Source organism: Carcharhinus amblyrhynchos, chromosome 7, assembly GCF_965287045.1.
Source record: "Carcharhinus amblyrhynchos chromosome 7, sCarAmb.v2.hapA, whole genome shotgun sequence".
NCBI classification, from domain to species: domain Eukaryota; kingdom Metazoa; phylum Chordata; class Chondrichthyes; order Carcharhiniformes; family Carcharhinidae; genus Carcharhinus; species Carcharhinus amblyrhynchos.
In genome coordinates, this window is record NC_137330.1 from 69236333 (window position 1) to 69258311 (window position 21979).

At 44.7% G+C, this 21979-nt stretch overlaps 1 protein-coding gene across 2 annotated transcripts in view; it reads right to left on the reverse strand.

Moving 5' to 3' along the window:
* Positions 1 to 21979, reverse strand: part of LOC145345031 (G-protein coupled receptor family C group 6 member A-like) — a 178147-nt gene that overhangs the window by 22175 nt on the left and 133993 nt on the right. Inside the window, exon 1 of one of the 2 annotated variants that reach the window (XM_080192555.1) lies at positions 5670 to 5876. The exons of the other annotated variant lie outside the window; for it this stretch is intronic. Coding sequence (XP_080048681.1) covers positions 5670 to 5875 — 206 coding nt within the window. The 5' untranslated portion in view covers position 5876. Of the gene's footprint in view, positions 1 to 5669; positions 5877 to 21979 lie in introns of those variants that run through there. 2 annotated transcript variants of the gene reach the window in all.

Here is a 21979-nt window from a genome sequence, read left to right on the forward strand (position 1 = left end):
ATTTTGAAAAGTAGGCTGAGAGGAGGCTTGATAGAGGTATTCAAGATCCTGAGGGGTATGGACAGGGTCAAAAGAGCATCAAGAACCAGAGGGAGTATAAATGATATGAGGATTTTGTTTTCACCTAGAGGGTAGTTGGAGTTTGGAATTAACTTCTTGATGGAGTATTGGAGGCTGATAACCAAAAGGGAATTATGTTGTTATCTTCAAAGAAAGAATGTGCAAGGTTACAGAGGTAAGGCAGGGGAATGCACTGTCAGACAGCCAGTTCAGAGCTAATGGACCGAATGGCTTCCCTTTGCATCATAAAGATGCTATGATTCTATGAACCCGAATCAGGCAGACAGGTCAGTTTTTTATGCAGTGAGTTGCTACATTGAGAAAAGCATTATCTGGGAGGGGCTTGGAAGAGATTCCATAATAATTTTCAATGGAATCGTTGATATAGAAAGGATTGAAGTGCTATGTGGAAGCAATAGAGTACTGGGACTAACTGGACAGAGCTTTCAAAGAACTGGCAGAAAAAGAATGGGTCAAATAGTCTGATCTGCACTGGATCATTTAATGATGGTAAGAAGTCTCACAACACTAGGTTAAAGCCCAACACATTTATTTGGTAGCACAAGCCACCAGCTTTCGGAGAGCTGCCCCTTCATCAGGTGAACGGGATTTCAGTTCACAAACAGAGCATGTAAAGACACAAACTCAATTTACAAAATAATGGTTGGAATGCCAGTCTTTATAGATATCAAGTCTTAAAGGTACAGACAATGAGAGTGGAGAGAGGGTTAAGCACAGGTTAAAGAGATGTGTATTGTCTCCAGCCAGGATAGCTAGTGAGATTTTGCAAGCCCAGGCAAGTCGTGGGGCTTACAAATAGTGTGACATGAACCCAAGATCCCGGTTGAAACTGTCCTCATGTGTGCAGAACTTGGCTATCAGTCTCTGCTCAGCGGCAATGAGTTGTCGTGTGTCGTGAAGGCCGCCTTGGAGAACATTTACCCGAAGATCAGAGGCCGAATGCCCGTGGACCGCTGAAGTGCTCCCCAACAGGAAGAGAACACTCCTGCCTAATGATTATCGAGCGGCGTTCATTCATCCATTGTCGTAGCATCTGCATTCTCTCCTCAATGCCTCAGGACATCCTTTCCTGCAGCATATCAGGTAGACAACATTGGCTGAGTTGCAAGTGTATGTACCGTGTACCTGGTGGATGGTGTTCTCACGTGAGATGATGGCATCCGTGTTGATGATCTGACACGTATTGCAGAGTTTGCTGTGGCAGGGTTGTGTGGTGCCGTGGTCACTGTTCTCCTGAAGGCTGGTAGTTTGCTGCGGTCAATGGCCTGTTTGAGTTTGTGCAGTAGGTTGAAGGCAAGAAGTGGGAGTGTGGGGATGGCCTTGGCGAGATGTTCATCTTCATCAATGACATGTTGAAGGCTCCGGAGAAGATGTCATAGCTTCTCTGCTCCAAGGAAGTACTGGATGACCAAGGGTACTCTGTCTGCCGTGTCCCATGTTTGGCTTCTGAGGAGATTGGTGCAGTTTTTCGCTGTGGCATGTCAGAACTGTTGATCAGTGAGTTGAGCGCCATATCCTGTTCTTATGAGGGCATCTTTCAGCGTTTGGAGGTGTCTGTTGCGATCCTCCTCATCTGACCAGATCCTGTATATATGGAGGGCTTGTCCGTAGGGGATGGCTTCTTTAATGTGTTTAGGGTGGAAGCTGGAGAAGTGGAGCATTGTGAGGTTATCCGTGGGCTTGTGGTACAGTGAAGTGCTAAAGTAACCGTCCTTGGTGGAGATATGTGTGTCCAAGAGTGCAAACGATTCCGGAGAGTAGTCCATGATGGTGGGATGGAACTTGTTGGTGTCATCATACAGTTGTTTCAGTGATTGTTCGCCATGAGTCCAAAGGAAGAAAATGTTGTTGATGTATCTAGTGTATAGCATCGGTTGAAAGTCCTGTGTGGTGAAGAGGTCTTGTTTGAACTGTTGTGCATGAAGATAATGGCATATTGAGGTGTGAATTTGGTCCCCATGGCTGTTCCATGTGTTTGGATGAAGGACTGGTTGTTGAAGGTGAAGACATTGTGGTCCAGGATGAAGCAGATGAGTTGTAAAATTGCATCTGGAGATTGGCAGTTGTCGGCGTTGAGTACTGAGGCAGTTGCAGCAATGCTATTGTCGTGAGGGATGCTGGTGTAGAGTGTGGAGACATCCATTGTGTCAAGGAGTGCTTCTGGTTCAACTGCTCTATGTGTGCTGAGTTTCTGTAGGAAGTCCGTAGTGTCGTGACAAAATCTGGGGGTTCTTTGTACAATGGGTTTCAGGATGCCCTCGATGTAGCTGGAGAGGTTCTCTCACAGGGTCCATTGCCCAATACGATGGGACAGCTAGGTGTGTTTGCCTTTTGTGTATCTTCATGAGGCCTCCTCCTGAAGATAACCAGGGACACTCCTAGTCACAATGGATGTCTCAGCACTCTACACCAGCATCCCCCACGATGATGACATTGCTGCAACTGCCTCAGTACTCAACGCCAACACTGCCATTCTCCAGATGCAATTTTACAACTCATCCGTTTCATCCTGGACCACAACGTCTTCACCTTCAACAATCAGTTTTTCATCCAGACACACAGAACAGCCAGGGGACCAAATTCGCACCTCAATTTGCCAACATCTTCATGCATGGGTTTGAACAAGACCTCTTCACCGCACAGGACCTTCAACTGATGCTATACACTAGATACATCGATGACATTTTCTTCCTTTGGACTATGGCGAACAATCACTGAAACAACTATATGATGACATCAACATGTTCCATCCCACCATCAGACTCATCATGGACTCCTCTCCAGAATCGACTGCATTCTTGGACACATGCATCCCCATCAAGGACGGTCACCTCAGCACCTCACTGTACCGCAAGCCCACGGATAACCTCAAGATGCTCCACTTCTCCAGCTTCCATCCTAAACACGTTAAAGAAGCCATCCCCTACGGACAAGCCCTCTGTATACACGGGATCTGCTCAGATGAGGAGGATCAACAGACACCTCCAGATGCTGAAATATGCCCTCATAAGAACAGGATATGGTGTTTGACTCACCAATTGACAGTTCCGACGCATCACAACAAGAAACCGCACCAACCTCATCAGGAGACAAACACTGGACACGGCAGACAGAGTACCCTTCATCGTCCAGTACTTCCCTGGAGTGGAGAAGCTACGTCATCTTCTCTGGAGCCTTCAACATGTCATTGATGAAGATGAATGTCTAGCCAAGGCTATCCCCACACCCCCACTCCTTGCCTTCAAACAACCACACAACCTCAAACAGACCATTGTCCGCAGCAAACTACCCTGCTTTCAGGAGAATAGTGATCATGACGCCACACAACCGTGCCCAAGAAACCTCTGCAAGATGTGCCGGATCATCTCATGTGAGAACACCATCCACCCGGTACACAATACATGCACTTGCAACTTGGCCAACGTTGTCTACCTGATATGCTGCAGAAAAGGATGTCCCTAGACATGGTACATTGGGGAGACCATGCAGATGCTATGACAATGGATGAATGAACACTGCTTGACAATCACCAGGCAAGAGTGTTCTCTTCCTGTTGGGAAACACTTCAGAATTAACAGGCTTTCGGCCTCTGATCTTCAGGTAAGCATTCTCCAAGGCAGCCTTCACAACACACGACAGTGCAGAGTCTCTGAGCAGAGAATGATAGTCAAGTTCCACGCACACGAGGACAACCTCACTGGGATCTTGGGTTCATGTCACCCTATCTGTAACCCCCTATCTGTAACTTGGGCTTGCAAAATCTCACTAATTATCCTGGCTGAAGACTATACACATCTCTTTAACCTGTGTTGAACCCTTCCTCCACGCATGTTGTCTGTACCTTTAAGACTTGATTACCTGTGAAGACTCACATTCCGACCGTTATTTTGTAAATTGAGTTTGTGTCTTTATACGCCCTGTTTGTGAACTGAATCCCACGCACCTGATGAAGGGGCAGCTCTCCAAAAGCTAGTAGCTTGTGCCACAAATAAACCTGTTGGACTTTAACCTGGTGTAGTGAGACTTCTTACTGTGTTTACCCAAGTCTAACGCCGGTATTTCCACAATATTTATTGATTCCGTAAAGCTGCTTTTGCTTTCAGCAGAAGTTACTGTCCTCAAGCCTTACATGATGCTCACATAAATGCACAGACCCCTGTAGGTATTTGTATTTGAGTGGAGGAAACAAAAAGATAACGCAATAGAGCACAATGCCGAATACCTAAATGTAAACAGCCAAATTCTAGCAGGAAGTACAATTGCTTCCTCCCACTGCCTTGAGGCTTACTTGTAAAAGTTTCTGAAGTTTGCAAGAATGGCTTGATTTTGTTTCATTCACTTGGAGAGCTGCTTTGCATACTTACAATTCTACTATAGCTCAAACTAATGTTTCTCAAATGATCCACAGAACTTGTGTGTTTGCAACAGTAAAAATAGCTTTTGTTTCTAAGCACAACAATGCACAGCCTTAGGTGTTGTATGACTCAGATTGGCATCAGTTTTCGCAAAAACAAAATAGAGGACCTCATTACTTCCCTGCTGCCATTGTTACTGAATACTGCTTGAGATTTTAATTTTTCAATTTATATTTTCTGCTTTATTGAAACTACTACATTGGTGACGGTGACTTGTATGCAAGATGTAGATAGACTATTATGTATTTGTAATGGAATTGACTGCAGAGCTATTACAGCGATATTTGCAAATGGTTTTCCTCATTATTTTACAATCGAAGGTAACATTCAGATAGCTCCCAGTGGGTTCTGTTAACAGGTATTAACAAAGTGGTTCTCAACTACCACACTATCAGAGGTGCTGAATTTCAGGTTAGATTCTAAACTGAGGTTCTGGCTGTCCTTACGGGTGGAATTTAAACGTGTCATGGTACTACTGAAAAAGGAGCAGAGTAGCCCTCCAAGCACTTAGTTCAACATTTATCGCTTAACCAACATCAGAATGGATTATCTGGTCATTTATCAGATTATTGTTTATGAGACCTTGGTGTAAGTAAATTGACTGCTGTCGTTCTTAAATGACAATTTTTGCCTAACCACTCAGTGGGAGGCTGGTACTGTTATATATTTGGGTAGATGTTGTGTTGTTACTTTAGGAGTCTAGTCACACAACTTCACTTTCTTTTACCCTCACTAGTGCAAAATATTCAATAGATGCCACCTTATCTTAATTTTTTTATTGAACTATTGTGTTCCTCATCTACCACAATCCCTCTGGCCTCTGCTCAGATTCTACTGACACTGTCATTCTTGTACAATAATTAAAGACTTTAAGTAGAACTTATTTTTAGTTAGTGTCGGCTCTCTAGTAGCTGAATTAGGTTAAGAAGAGGATTAGTAAATTACACGTCAAAAGATCTCCCTTGGCTTTGAAGTGCTTTGGGACCCTGAGCTCTTAATAAGCACAATAAAAATACAAATGTCTTTCCTTCTGTCCTCCTTTTTCCTTCATTCCTTTAAAAATCTCACCCAGCTCAATTGGAAATAAGCACAGTCTGAAGAGAGACAGAGTTAGTTATAACAAATATTACATCAAATAATAATTATACCAATTAATAATGGTGCAAAACCTACCCTGAACAATATAATCTTCCTGGTTGAGTCCGGCTATCTAAATGTTCTACCTTGTCGTGGACTGGAAACAGTCCTCCGATGATGATGTCTCCTGGGGCTCTGGCTGCTACAATATCATCAAGGATGTTGCAAAGACTGACTGGGTGGATTAGTGAAGCCCAGCAAGAAACTGAGAGCATGACAAGTGTGGAAAACATGTTCACCATTTCGTGAACACGTCAAGCTGGATATGAACTGAGTACTTGTGCTAAACTGAATTTTAATGTAACACCACTCCTATCTGCTTTTACTATCATTCAGCGGGGCGGAGCTGTAGTATCAAATTCCTCTCGCCACTATTTTAAAATGCACTTTAACTGACTTTTCTCAAGTTGGTTAATGGCTTATTTTAATTATGATGGATGAATTTAACACATCACATTAAACAGTTGTAGGATAATAGCACTAATAGCAATTTCTAGCCAGTAAGGAAGGCACTTAAAGACTTAATTGTTTTTTTATTCCCATCAATGTCAGTTGTACTGATGAATGGATATAAGAATATAAGAAATAAGAGCAGGAATAGGCACTTTGGCTCCTCAATCTTTCAATAAGATCTTAGTTGACCTCCACAACTTTGCAAACTGTCATTCCTTTGGTTTATCTTAATATTCAAAAATCCGTTCATCTCTGTCTTGAATAGGTTCAATGACTGAGCACCCACAACACTCTGGGAATTCCAAAGGTTCACAAACATTTGAGTGAAGAGGTTTAGTCTCATCTCAGTCTGAAATAGTTTAGAAACATAGAAGCATCGAAGATAGGAGCAGGAGAAGGCCTTTTAGGTCCTCCAAGCCTACTCCTCCATTTATTATGATGATGGCTGATCATCCATATGACTTGCCTAATCCTGCTTTTTCCCCATAACCTTTGATCCCATTCGCCACAAGTTCTATATCCAGCTCCCTCCCGAATACATTCCATATTTTGGCATCAATTATTTCCTGTGATAACGAATTCCACAGGCTCACCATTCTTTGGGTGAAGAAATATGTCCTCATCTCTATCCTAAATAGTCTACCCTGAACCCTCAGACTGTGACCTCTGGTTCTGGACTCATTGGGAATATTCTCCCTGCATCTACCCTGTCTACTCCTGTTAGAATTTTATAAGTCTCTACGACATCCCCCCTCATTCACCTGAACTCCAGCGAGAACAATATTAACCTAGTCAACCACTTAATCTCAGACTAACCTCTAGTTCTGGACTTGCTGGCCAGGGAGCATTTTCTCACCATTTACCCTCTTAAAGTCCTTAAGAGTTTTACAATGTTTCAATGTATCCAAAACAGTATACAAGTTTTGGATACTATTGGGGGAGTTGGGCTATCAGGGGATAACAGGAGCAGCAGCCAAAACAGTGGCATCACGGCTGACTCTGTTGTTAAGCAGGGAGGGACAAAGAAGACTAGAGCAATGTTTATAGGGGATTCTATAGTTCGGGGTGCAGATAGGCATTTCTGTGGATGTGAAAGAGACTCCAGGATGGTATGTTGCCTCCCTGGTGCCAGGGTCCAGGATGTCTCTGAACGGACTGAAAGCATTCTGAAGGGAGAGAGTGAACAGCCAGAGGTCGTGGTACATATCGGTACTAATGACATAAGTAGAAGGAGTGATGACATCCTGCAGCAGCAGTTTACGGAGTTAGATAGAAAGTTAAAAAGCAGGACCTCTAGGGATATAATCTCAGGATTACTCCCTGTGCCACGTGCTAGTGAGGCTAGGAATAGGAAGATAGTGCAGCTCAACACGTGGCTAATCAGCTGGTGTAGGAGGGAGGGTTTCAGATATCTAGGCCATTGGGGTCTCTTCCGGGGCAGATAGGACCTGTACAAGAAAGATGGGTTGCACCTAAACTAGAAGGGCATAAATAGTCTGGCCGAGATGTTTGCTACTGTCACACCGGAGGATTTAAACTAGTTTGGCAGGGGAGTGGGAACAAAAGCAAAAGTGAGTTAGCTGAAGGGAAACCAGAATGTAGGCCCAGTAAGACTCAGAGAAACAGCAGGCAGGATGGATTGCTAATCAAAGAGGGTCTGGTGGACTGAAGTGCATCTGTTTCAATGTGAAAAGTGTAATAAGTAAGGCAGATGAACTTAGAGCTTGGATTAGCACCAGGAACTATGACGTTGTTGTCATTACAGAGATCTGGTTAAGGGAAGGACAGGATTGGCAGCTTAACATTCCAGGATACGAATGTTTCAGGTGGGATAGAGGGGGATGTAAAAGGGGTGGGGGAGTTGCACTACTGGTTAAGGAGAATATCACAACTGTACTCCGGGAGGACATCTCGGAGGGCTCATACAGTGAGGCAATATGGGTAGAGCTCAGGAATAGGAAAAGTATAGTCACAATGTTGGGAGTTTACTATAGACCATCCAGCGGGAGATAGAGGAACAGATACGTAGGCAGATTTTGGCAAGGTGTAAAAGTAACGTCAATGGGAAAAGGATAACCAGGGAAAGAATTGATTCCATGAGGAACCAAAGGGACAGTCTGTGGATGGAGCCAGAGGACATTGGTAAAACGTTGAACAAATTCTTCACATTCGTCTTCACCCAAGAGAATGAGAATGAAGGCATGGATTTCAGAGAGTCTGCCAAGTTCTTGAACGAAGTGACATAGGGAAAGACAAGGTCATTCTCATAGTAACGCTACAGTACAGGAGGCCATATGGTCCATCGAGTCCACACCAACAACAATCCCACTCAGGCCCTATCCCCGTAACCCCATGCATTTACCCTAGCTAGTCCCCCTGACACTAAGGGGCAATTTGTCGTGGCCAATCCACCTAACCTGCACATCTTTGGACTGTGGGAGGAAACTGGAGCACTTGGAGGAAACCCACACGGGAAGAATGTGCAAACTCCACACAGACAGTGACCCAAGCAGAGAATTGAACTTGGGTCCCTGGTGTTGTGAGGCAGCATTGCTAACTACTGAGCCACCGTGGCAGCTGTAAAAGTGGACAGATCTCCATGGCTAGAAGAATTGTGTCCCAGGCTGCTATAGAAGACAAGGGAGGAGATTGCAGGATCTCTGGGCCAAATTTCTCTCTGGCCACAGGGAAAGTGCCAGAGGACTGGAGAACAGTTTATGCAATTCTGTTATTTTAGCAATGTTGCAGATGTAAGCCAGGGGACTACAGACCAAGTCAGTAGTAGGAAATCTATTGGAGAAAATTCTGAAAGAGAACCTATATCTCCACTTGAAGAAACAAGGCTTGGTCAGGTATAGTCAGCATGGCTTCATCAGAGGGAATCATGCCTAACAAATTTGATTGATTTTTTTAAGGTGGTGACCAAGTGTGTAGACGAGGGGATTGCATTAGAAGTAGTTTATATGGATTTCAGCAAAGCCTTTGATAAGATCCCACATGGGATACATATGAAAAAGGCAAATGCACAGGGATACAGGGTAATTTGATCAAGTGGGTACAAAATTGGCTCTGTTGTAGGAAGTCTCACAACACCAGGTTAAAGTCCAACAGGTTTATTTAGCAGCATAAGCTTTCGGAGTGCTGCTCCCTCATCAGGTGAGTGAGGACTTGTGTTCATTTGTGTTTTGTGAGACTTCTTACTTTATTAATCAAGGCATAGATTATAAAAGCAGGGAGGTCATGTTGGAGTTTTATCATACTTCGGTGAGGCTGCTGCTAGAGTACTGTTTTGATCTGCAGAGTAGAGTTCTGGTCTTTACATTATAGGAAAGATGTGATTGCACTGGAGGAGGTACAGAGGAGATTCACCAGAATGCTGCCTGGGATGGAACATTTATGTTATGAAAAGAGGTTAGATAGGCTTGGATTTTTCCGTTGGAGCGGAGATGACTGAGTGGGCCTGATCAAGGTGTACAAAACTATGAGGGATATGGACAGAATAGAAAAGGAGCAGCTGTTCCCTTAGTTGAAAGGTCAGTCACGAGGGGGCACAGGTTCAAGGTGAGAGGTAGGAGTATTAGGGGAAAATGAGGAAAATCTTTTTCACCCAGAAGGTGGTGACAGTTTGGAATATGCTGCCTGGGAGGGTTTGAGGCAGATTGCCTCACATCCTTTAAAAAGTACCAGGATGAGCACTTGGCAATGGGTCAAGTGCTGGTAAATGGGATTAGTTGGGAGGTCAGATGTTTGTCATGTGTTGGTGCAGACTTGATGGGCTGAAGGGCATCTTCTGCATTGTATGGTTCTATGATTCTAACTGAGGCCTTTGTGCCTCATGTCACTCTCCTCCTCAGCCTACACGTTCTTGTTTAATCAGCTTCTTTGGAATTTAGTTTGTATACAGTCAGTTCCTAATGTTTCACTTGTCTGTCATCCACTCCCCGGTAAGGCCATAGACTTCATTGGCTTTTTCAACTTCATGAGTCCTCACTTTGACATTTGAGTCAGGTGCCATAATTGTCAGAAAATGTAAAGAACACAGTAAGCTGGAGAGATAAATCAATTATAAGGAATTAAAAAGATTGTTAACGTCCCATAACAAAGCGGACTTTTTCTCAAATCATTTATTGCATACATACCTTTATATTAACTGTTTTTTGTTATCTCCTCAAACAGCTTTATTAATGAACATCCAGACATTTGCTTAGGCTGCTAGTGAATTTGCTATTTAAATATAAATTTTTTAAAGCAATATTGTAAATTAGTTGCCAAATTATTTTCTGGAAAAGTTTGATATTTTGATGTGCACTCTATGGACAATAAACAAAGCCACATTGGTCCGGGGTACTGACAAACTTTCCCAAATAAGCAGATGGGTACTGTCTTTCACAATTCCACTACTGCCATGAGTATATTTTCAAAATAAATTCACAGAATGAATGGACATTGCTGGCTAGGCCACCATTTATTGTCCATCACCAATTGCCCTTAAGATGCTGCCTTCTTGAATCCCTGCAGCCCATATGGTGTAGGTATACCCACAATGATGACAGGGAGGGAACTCCAGGGTTTTGACCTAGCAACAATGAAGGAACAGCACTATATCCAAGTCAGGATAGCGAGTGGCTTAAAGGGAAACTTTGAGATACTGGTGTTCCCATGTGTCTGTTGCCTTTGTCCTTCTAGATGGTGATTTTTTTATATGTATGTTCAGTTCAGTTTCTGGTCAATGGTAACACCCAGGATGTTGATAGTGGAGGAATCAGAGATGGTGATGCTATTGAATGTGAAGAGCAGATGATTAGATTCTGTCATGTTGGACATGGTCATTGCCTGGCAGTTGCATGGTGCAGATGTTACTTGTCACTTGTCAGCCCAAGCCTGTCTACTGTCCATTTCTTGCTGCATTTGGACATGGAGCACTCACTCAACTCAGCAAGCAGTATGACATGGAAGCCAGGAACAGAGGCCACCAAGGCCTGTTAGTGAGTGATGTTGCTATTTCTCTAGATTGCTATGCATTCGCAACAAGTCACCTCCATTACCACCCTCTCCATAAGACCACCACCATAAGCAGCACTTCCCTAGATTTGATAACTCAGGAACCTGAACACTTGTGCAAGGTCATTTCATCAAGCTGGAGAGCAGACAATTGTCATTGTTAGACTTATGGTACCAAAGCACCTTTTGTTCTTTGTGACCCAGACCCCCAGATGCTTTGGTACCTTAAGTCTAACAATGAAATTGTCTGCTGTCCTCCTTCCTGGTTTCTGCCACAAGATTTGCATCAGAAAGAAACATGAGTTTAACCAAATAAATACAACACACATCTGCCTAGGAACAGCAAGTACTCTGTTAGCAGGCACAATTTATTGGTTTGATATCCAGCAAAAGTTGGAAAACATTCAATAAATGGGCTGAAGTAACATTCACATCACACAAAAACCAGGGAATTTTGGCTGGAATTTTCACAAAAAATGGCAAATAGTGGCAAGAAAAATGGACGGCAATTGTCCCACACATTTTTGGAGAAACTGGTGAGTTGCGTGCCAGTTCTGGGAGGGACAGGACCTAAACACGCTGGTGAAAGGATGCCTGATATCACAGTGCACTGGAAGATCCCCTCCCTCCCCCAACGGACATCAGGACACCCTCCCCAGTTATTGGCAACATGTTTCCCCACCCTCTCTCCAACATGAATCGCCAGCGTTGGAGCACTGGGGCTCCCCATGGGTCCCCCTTCATGACCTGGTACAGATTGATCAGGTAGAGGCTGATACAGATTGATCAGGTAGAGGCTGATTCAGATTGATCAGGTAGAAGCTGATACAGATTGATCAGGTAGAGGCTGATACAGATTGATCAGGTAGAGGCTGATACAGATTGATCAGGTAGAGGCTGATACAGATTGATCAGGTAGAAGCTGATACAGATTGATCAGGTAGAGGCTGGTACAGATTGATCAGGTAGAGGCTGGTACAGATTGATCAGGTAGAAGCTGATTCAGATTGATCAGGTAGAGGCTGATTCAGAGTGACCAGGTAGAGGCTGGGACCGGATTTTATCACAGATAGAGAGAGGAAGTATTCTCTACCTCCTGTTCCTCATTGTTTGTCTGTACTGCTGTGCAGTAATATTTCAGTTCAGGGAACATTTATAATTGGACATTTCAATAATAAATGAAGAGAAGGTTACACCACAACAACGAGCTTAGTAGTAAAGTGACTTAAATATACATAGTACTGGTACTGTAGAATTATTTCACTTTTAATATGCTTTGCGTTGTATTATTCTTCAAATGGGCAACACATTGGATGGTAATTGCTGAAATGTTCCATTTTGGATTCAGGGACATTCATATAATGCAGATGTTGCTGATAAGGTCAACATTTACTGCCCATCCCTTGAGAGTGTGGTGAGAGCTGCTTTTTTGAAGTGCTGCGGTCATATGGCCAGGAACATTCTCACCACACAAGTACCTGTTCCAACAAGAAAGAATCTAATTATTTCTCCTTGGCATTGAATAACCATTGCTGAATCCCCCTCCCCACAGCCATGAACATCCCAGGGGCCACCCATTGATCTGGTTCACTAACATCCTTTAGGGAGGGAAATCTGCCGTTCTTACCTGGTCTGGCCTACGTGTGACTCCAGGGCTATAATAATGTGGTTGACTCTTAACTGCCCTCTGAAATGGATGAGTAACCCACTCAGTTCAAGGACTATTAGGGATGGGCAATAAACAGTGGTCAGCCAATGATGCCCATGTCCCATGAATGAATAAAGCAGAAACTTACTTGATTCAGTTACACCAGTACTGTAGTTACAACAGCAGGTTAGAGTTGACATATTCAGTGACAAATAACTCACACCTTTCCTCCCCAACGCCCACAACGGACAAGCCAGGTTGTGATGAACACTCAAAAGCTTGACACACACTAGGACAAAGCAGACCCTTGAGGAAGAGTCTCATGGCCTAACCTACATCAGGAAGGTTTCCATCTTACCATGAGTAACTCTAGTCTGACTCAGGATAGTTACTTCAAAACTGCTTTCTTAACACTAGATACAAGATAAGCTAGGAGACAAGTACATCCTTCTTCTGTGCAGACTATCCCTCTTTCTGTTACATGATTGCTGGTGTCACTGTTACATCCTGATATACATAACTATCACAATACTATAAGAATCAACTCATTAAACTACACCTCCCCTAAAGTATCATGTCTACTTCTTAAAAACAATGTTAAACCATTTCTTAAACTATTTACAACTCTTTTCTGTAGCCCCCTTTACTGTTACAGATTCTATCTGTATTAAGGATGAAAAAGGTATTCAGCATCTGAGATTTGAACAACTGATGAGAAGAAGAATGACAAAATTCATGTGGACTTTCAAGAAATGAAGAACCTATGACTTCCCTACAACACTTCTGTTAGTAGTGGCACTTGCTTCAGTGTGAAGCTACCTGCTACAGACTATTGGATGATGGTGTCAGATAAAAAAGATAAGACAACACCACATCCAACTGTGAATGAATCTCCAGAGCAAAATCTGGACAAAATTCTTGAGCAGGACACCTCAGCTGTGGAAGCTCTTAAGATCTGGCCTCTGCTTCTGCATCAAAGGACAACATAGTTACATAATTCCTTGTAACGAAAAGAAAAAAATCTTTGGCACTCTTATCCCTGATGTTGGGAAGTCTCTCTGACTGCACCTGGAGTATATTGTACCATTTTGGCCTCCTTTACCTAAGCAGGAATATACTTGCATTGTAAACAGAGAAGGTTCACTTGACAGGGATGAAGGAATTGTCTTGTGAAGACAGGTTGAGCAGGTTGGGTTTATAGCCATTGGAATTCAGAAGAATGAGAAGTGATCTTATTTAAAAATATAAAATTCTGAGGAGGCTTAAAAAAGGTAAATGCCAGACAATATTCCTGCTGGTGGAGGAATCTGAAACTAGCAGGTACAGTTCCAGAATAAGGGGTCTCCCATTGTAGATGGATATGAGGATCAATTTCTTTCCTGAGGGTGGTTAATCATTGGAATTCTCTTCCCCAGACAGCAGTGAAGAATTGGCCTTTGACCATAAGACCGTAAGACATAGAATCAGAATTAAGCCATTCAGTCTATCAAGTCTGCTCCGTCATTCAATCATGGCTGATTTTTTTCCTCATCCCCATTCTCCTGCCATTACCCCATAACCCCTGATCCCCCAATTAATCAAGAACTTATCCATCTCCGTCTTAAAGACCTGGCCTCTATAGCCTTTTGAGGCAAGGAGTTCCACAGATTCACCACTCTTTGGCTGAAGAAATTCCTCCTCATCTCTGTTTTAAAGGATTGTCCCTTTAGCCTGAGATTGTGCTCTCTGGTTCTAGTTTTTCCTAGGAGTGGAAACATCCTCTCCACATCCACTCCATCCAGGCCTCGCAGCATCCTGTAAATCTCAATAAGTTTGAATATGTTTAAAGCTGAATTGGATTAGGTGGAGGAAAGTGGTGAGGGATTTGAAAAGGACATAAAATGGTCAGTTAGCCAAATAGTATGAACAGCATTCGGCAATAAAAAACAGTTAGCAAGTTTCTATAAAAGCTGGGCAATAATGTCAAAGTACAGTTTTCCTATTCATAGACACTGCTGCTCCCATTCTCTAACTGAAAGCACTTATCAGAAAAGTAGCTGCATCATTAACGTTAATTTAATATGCTGATAAAATTTCAAATTTTGTTTTGTCATACCATTCAAAGACATAATTTGTGCCAGCTAGAGTTCAGTGAAAGCGTTCTCTCTGAGTCAGGAGGCTGTGGTTTCTTGTCCCACTCCAAATGTTACCTTTCCATTAATATCGCTAAAAGCTATTGTTAGATAGTCAACACATTGCTATTTGTGGAATCTTGCTGTTGGTACATTGCAGCAATTCCTACATCACTGCATTGACTACATTGGTTGTAAAAAGCTTTGAGCTACCTTGTGGTTGTGAAAGGCACTACATCAATGCAATTTCCTTTCTGTCTAACTAGACTAGAGATGGTGATAAAATGTGATTCTAATTTGATAAATCCTTGGATTGGATGGGGCAGATTGGCCATGCTAAATTGCCCTTTTAGTGTCCAAAGATGTGTAGGTTAGGTGGATTAGCCATGGTAAATGTGTGGGGTTACAGGTATAGGGTGGAGGAGATGGCCAGATTAAGATGCTCCTTCAGAGAGTTGATATAGACGTGATGGGCTGACTGGCCTCTTTCTGCACTGTGTGGATTTGATGGTTCTATGATTAGTGGAAAGGAGATTTTTTTGATCAGACTGAAGTCTGGGCGTCAACTTGCTTTCACCCAAGCGAGTAGACTATATCAATGCTCTGGCAGTATGATCCTCTATGGAATCAAGCATTTTGTCCTGCCTGGACAACTCTCTGGTCAGTCAGTGATATTCAATGTATCTCATTGGTGGATTAAATAGGACAAAGGTATAAATTCTGTTGTTGGACACCAAACTCAGCTGATTCAAAAGAAAACCAGGGACTTTAGGGGAAGTTTTCGACTCACATTCCCCATCAGAGGAATGCAAACAAAAAATCTGGAAAGACTTGTGAAACATAATTCTCTTTGGAGAGATCAATTTTCCCCATCTCCTCATCGGTGATGCCACAAGGTTCATGCCCACAAAGGACAGGAACCGCATTTAAATAGATTTTAATGAATTTAATTATTATTAATGCCTGCCACCACCAGCTCCCCACCTCCCCCACCCCCTTGCCACATAGAAATATAGAAAGTAGGAACAGGAGTAGGCTGTTCAGCCCCTTGAGCGTGCTCCAGCATTCATTATAATCATGGCTACTCATCCAACTGAATAGCCTGATTCTCCTTCGCCCCATATCCTTTGATCCCCTTTGCTCCAAGAGCTATATCTAATTGCTTCTTCATTCTCTGGGTGAAGAAGTTGGAGGGGCTGTGACTGTGGGGAGCACACGGTTGGAGGAATGGGGGGTTATGGACAGTGACTGTTGATCTACTAGGGGCAAGCAGCATTCCTTAACCTCTACATGTGTTCCTCTCCATCTGCAACAACCCCCTCCACAGCAAACCCCCCCCCAAACTTCAGAGTGACGAGATGGCTTTTGTAATACAACCAATTGATCTTGCTCTTTTTTTGGTTGCTGCTGGAGCTGAGGAGGAGGAGCAGGAGGAAGAATTGCAGGCACAGGAGGCCTGGGCCTTATCACTTGCAGGAGAAGAGGGAGACGACCACCAGAGGCAGGAGGTGGCTGCCATTCACCTGGTGGGGAAGTGCAGGAGAAGGAGGGAGCAGAAATCCCAGCAGTTCTGCGCACGAGTGTCATTTGAACAGATGTCAGACACCGTGGGCTGCTGATGTCTCTGCCTCCGAAAGGAGACAGTGCGACGCCTGTGCGACCTGTTGCAGGACTTAGCACATAGAGGCAGATGGGGTGGGGAACTCACTCTCAGTGGCTGTCAAATTGATGGCCGCTCTGAACTTCCTGCATAGTGGTCGAGTGCTATGCCTGGTTCTACAGAGAGGTGACCTACTGGAGGAGGAGAAGAAGGAGAAGGAGAAGAGGAGGAAGATATGGAGACTGACCAGTAGGAGGGGGAGGAACCGCAGGAGGAGGAAGGAGAAGAAGAGCACGCCCTGGAGGACTGGCAGCTCAAATTACGCAGGGAGGCCCTAATCACCAGGCACTTCAGTCACTAGGAGCTTGTGTTTCATCTCCCACCCCCTCATCCAAAATTCTATATCCTGCAACATTGTTACACCAGAGTGGCGGGTCTGGGTACCTTGTGTTAGCGAGTTTTTTGGTGGGCAGGAGGGTGATGATGACTCACTAAACACCATTATGATGGTGCAAACTAGTCTGACTCCTATCTGAGCTCCGCAAGCACTCTGACACCTGAGCCCACATCTGTGTAGTGGGTAAGGGAACTGAAACCCCCTACAGGGCTCTGGGGTTGGGAGCGGGGGGGGGTGTGGGGGACGGGAGGGAATGGCTCATGGGTTCTGGGGAACCAATGACTTCCTTTCCTCAGTGACACAGCATTGAGGGACCTCCCAACTGACATCAACATGAAGCATCCCTCTGGCGATCATCTGAGATAACCAGCGATAAATTAATTACAGGTGGGTAGTGAAAGAATATTTAATTTAAATATTTAGTTGCCATAAAGGTTTAAATAATAAATTCTAACATAAAAACTTCTGAAAGGCAAACGTTAAGGTGCTTAAATATCTTTCAAACCAGTGCAGCCCTTCACCCAGGCCATCACAGTGCAACTATAACTTCCTAACCTTACATGGCCTATCACTACATCTCAGTGGCTCCCCAGAATGTACATCAGAGATGGAAGGGGCCAGCTGCCTATCTTGCCCCATTGCCGATGATGCTTGTGGCAGGCACCCTCTGGAGGCCCTGGACCTTGAGAGCCCTGGCTGTCTTCCAGGCATCCGGGATGTTTCTTTGATACCCTCTTTATCCCGCTGCCCCAGAGATGCCTTGGTGTCAGAAAGCAGGGAGTCAGAAGGTGTAACCACAGCTGCAGTCTCCTGGCTGGACAGCCCTGGCATGGGTTCGAGCCTTTCCTTCTCCCTTGTGGTTCCTATGGGCTCCTGGGTCACTCCATGGGATGGCTATGCATGTGCAGTGAGCTCCAGAGCTCTGGCATCACCTGGCACTGCCAGTCCTGGAGGATCATCTGCATCCTACCCATGGTGGTCGAGTTCTCTGCGATGGCCACCTGAGTTGGGGGCCACCTGTCAATGGCTGCAGCAAGTGCCCTCTGAGACTGGACCATGCTCTGCAACCCTTCAAACATGACCCTCTACGACTGGGCCACATTCTCAAGGGCTGCTGCCATTGTCCGCTGTGTCTCAGTGCTGCCCTGCTGGGCCTCCTTCTAGTTCTTGAGCCTCTCAGCCATGGGCTGCAAAACTTCGAGAATCTTAATTAGGTCCCTCAGCTGTGGCCTGCTGTGACTTGGCCATCGCTTGGAGTCTGCCACTCATGGTGTGGATCCCCTGCCCCAGGCTTTCCACTGCAGACACCACCCTTGCAATGTTGGTCTGGGAAGCATGCAAGACAGGCAATAGCTGATCTGCCTGAAAGTTTTGGGACTCTGGCCCTTCAAGCCTGTAGCGACTCAACCTTGATGCACAGGTGAGGTTATTGACTTTATTCTGGCATTGCTTTGCAGTTCGGGGGGGCCAGTGCCCTGGCACTGACCGAGGTGGTGACTTCCTCCTAGACTGTATTTCCATCAGCCCCCTGGTTCTGCATCCTCCTGGGGGCAAGAGGGTGTCCCACCTTGTCTCTGCTGCATCCAGGAACCTCCCCAGATTGCCCTTAGAAAATTGGGGGATTGGTTGTGCACACATTGCCCTGTACTGCCAGACTGCCTGTCCATTCTTGAATTTTTAATAGAGCTACCCCTCATTAGGGCAGATCAACTGCAGGCAGCTTTGCAGAACATTCCAGCAAGTTACGTGCAATTTGCTTGTTAGCATTGAAGGGAAGACAAGTGAGCACTTGCAGGTGTGCTGATGTGGGGGTGGGGATGGGAGTGGGGGGGGGGGGGGGGGGGGGAGGGGGGGGAGGGGGGGCGCGGATGGGTGGCAGTGCGGATCAGTGTCTCAATGATTTGGGACAGGGGAGAGACAGGGAGGTATCACATGCCATCGGAATCCGGAGTAGATCCGGGGGCTTTGTGCGGGAGGGTCTGATACGCGGATGAGGGGGATCACCCTGTCTGATATCTGTCGGGTGGAGTGGGGAGGGTGAATCTCTCTGCCTGAGATTAGTGAAGGGGAAGGCAGGGGTCCGCTGTTACTCTGCCAGAGATCAGTGGGGGGGAAGGGTGGGTCCGCTACCACTCCGCTTGAGATTGGTAGGAGGAATGGGGGAGGGGCCTGTGATCAGTCTGGGTGGGGTGGGATTGGGGGGAATAAGGTGTCAGTAATGTTGTGGGGGGAGTGGCAATGTAAGTGGGGCTATGGGGAAGCATTACCCGGCCCGGAGGGTTGTGGCAGGGGGCAGCATTCTATCATTATTTGTCTGCGCATGCGCAGTTGGAGGCACTGACAAGAACTGCAGGATTTCAGGCTCGTTAAGCCCCACACACAGGCTTCTGCAGCGCAATTCGGAATCCCTGATATTTTTGTTTCAGAGTTCTTATGGGGACTCCGGAGAACGGGTCTAAAAGTTGGATCTGAAATATTCCCAGTTTCAAGTCCGCCTAGCACTTAGAATCCAAATGGTAAAATAGGGCCCAATGTTCCAAGTGTGATCTCAGCAAGGCCCTCTATAATCGCAGCAAGACATCTCTGCTCCTGAACTTGAATCCTCTTGCTATGAGGGCCAACATACCACTTGCCTTCTTTACTATCTGCTGCACCTGACTGGTGTTTGATGACACCTGGTATACAAGGACACACAGGTCTCGTTGCACATTCGCCTCTTTCAAACTATAGCTACAAACTCCCCTGACTAAATATTTTTACCTTGCTGATGTGACATCAGCGAAGTTTATCACAGGGTTTGGCCAAACAAAAATTAGTTGAGTAGATCCCTCCAGAGATGTGGTGGGGAGAGATTCACCAAAATCTCAGTGATTGGGGAGCGGTGGGGATGGAGGGTGGGGGGCAGGAGTTTGTTTTCTGTTCTGACCAGGGCACCTATAAAGATGTCTTCCCAATCTCTGTGGTTGTCAGTCTTGCCAAACCTATCAGGTCCCTCCCCACCAGAGTGGCAGTGTAAATCTTGCCCACTCATTTCTTTTAGTCCAAGAAGCTGAAGATCTGGAGAAAAAACTGGTCTGTTTAGCCGGAGAGCTTTATGCTGACTTTCAGTCTGAGGCTGACACCTTGAAAAAATTTGGAAAGATTCTCCCCAGTATGTGCTTCAGCAGGTGATACAAATAGCTCTCAAAAACCTCTGAGATTTCGTTTCCAGTGAATTGCTTAGTGCCAAAGTGGCTTCTTCTTCATAATCTTCTTCTCAAAATAGTCAACCTAAGTCCAAAAGGTCTTTTTATGGAGATGCAGCAGCACCTCCTGTGTCCTTATCCCTTGGCCTAGCTTCAAAAAGAACCGAGAGATCCAGTGGATGGGGTCTCAGTGATGGATTGTGAATAAACCTCCCCAGCTGCTATTACAGAGTCACAGTGTAGGAGTTTACGTCCTCACTTGACCTGGGATCCGAAAATCCCACCCAAGGTCCGCCCCTCGCCTGCTCTGACTCTATGGCAATGGAGTCATACCATGCAGAAAATGCCCTTTAGTCCATCAAGTCTGCACTAAAATCACGCTAATCTCATTTTCCTCTATTTCTCTCATATCCTTGAATATTATATTTCAAGTGCTCATCCAAAATTGGATGAAAATAAATTGATTGTGCACATTCCTCCATGAAAGGCAACCAGTTGTCCTACTGTGGGCCACCATCTGCTTTTACCAGAATGCCCATTCATGTACAGACAACTCCACTCATTGAGGATCACCTTTGATTGTAGACAAATGAAGGTCTCAGCAATCTTTTACCTTTTGTAGTGAAAGGGACCTTTTACTTGAAGATTTTGTCCCACCTGGACCTTTCATTTTAATATCTGATGGATACAGGGGGATTGGACAGAACGACTTCAGATGATCAGCTAGTATTGTAACATCAGCTTTGATTAACTTTGAAGACAGTGTCAAATAAAACCTTTACCTGCCACAGTGACTGCCCAAGAGTCTTGATCATGAGTCTTTGTCTATTTCATGAAATTTCATGTCCGTTGCCAATGTCCTGAATTGTTAGCATTTTATAAATGTTTTGTTGTCTTTCACTATTAAAATTTTTAGATCAATGGAACCAATTGAAGCGTCAACCTTTCTGCATTGGAAACATTCTTCACCTACTGATGGAAATCTTACCCTCTGTGCTGCTTCTTTGCACTGCAGCACAGCCACCTCAAGATGGCCCACCCTTTCACCTGTTTTGGTGGGGTTTTGAGTGAGTGAGGCTACAGCCCTTCGGCCTGTAGAACTAACAAACTCGCCTGAAGCCTCAATATCTCGACAGATATTGACCTATCCCTCTAAGTTGAGCCTGCTCAATGTAGTGAACCAATTGCTAATAATTTTGAACCAAAGTATGTGCTGAAAGCTTTGAGGACAGTTTCAAAGTCTGTGGAGGTCTTTTCTACCCCCTGTCTCATGAGGACAATGTCAGTGACTCGTCCCATCTGCATAGAGGGATAAGCTAACCTGATGTTTCTGCCCTTTGGCAAACAAACCCAACATTGCTTGATATCTTAGGAAGTGTTTTCTTTCCCCACAACTCCCAACTCTGGCCACCCTGTGGTTCCTCAAAGTTTTTGAACAGCTATGGCAATAGTAGTGGTTGATTGACTGGTGCTGGCTACGAATTCTTGATGTGCCTCTCGTCAAGTTGTGTCTTCAAATTCCTCCTGCAAGTCTTCCAATTTCTCCTTGTGGGTTTTCTGTCAATGGCCCCAAATTGTTGTTAGATTGGTGTCACCATCTCTGCTACCATGTTTTGAGGGTTGGCCTCCTTGACTAATCTATACAGAGAAGGTTTTCCTCTTACCCATGAGTAACTCTAGTCTGACTAACTGGTTGCTTCAAAACTACTTTATTAACATCAGGTACAGGATAAACTAGAATGTAAGTATATCTTTTTTGTGTGCAGACTATTCCCTCTCTCTTACCAAGTCTCTACCACATGACTGGAGATGTCACTATTATAACATGACACCTTCTCACTATCTCATTATTCTAACTAACCCATTACCCGACAACTGCATCCACACTACCTTAAACAGTCACTCTCTCCACCACCAGCACATGATGTCTGCTGCATTGTACCATAAACAG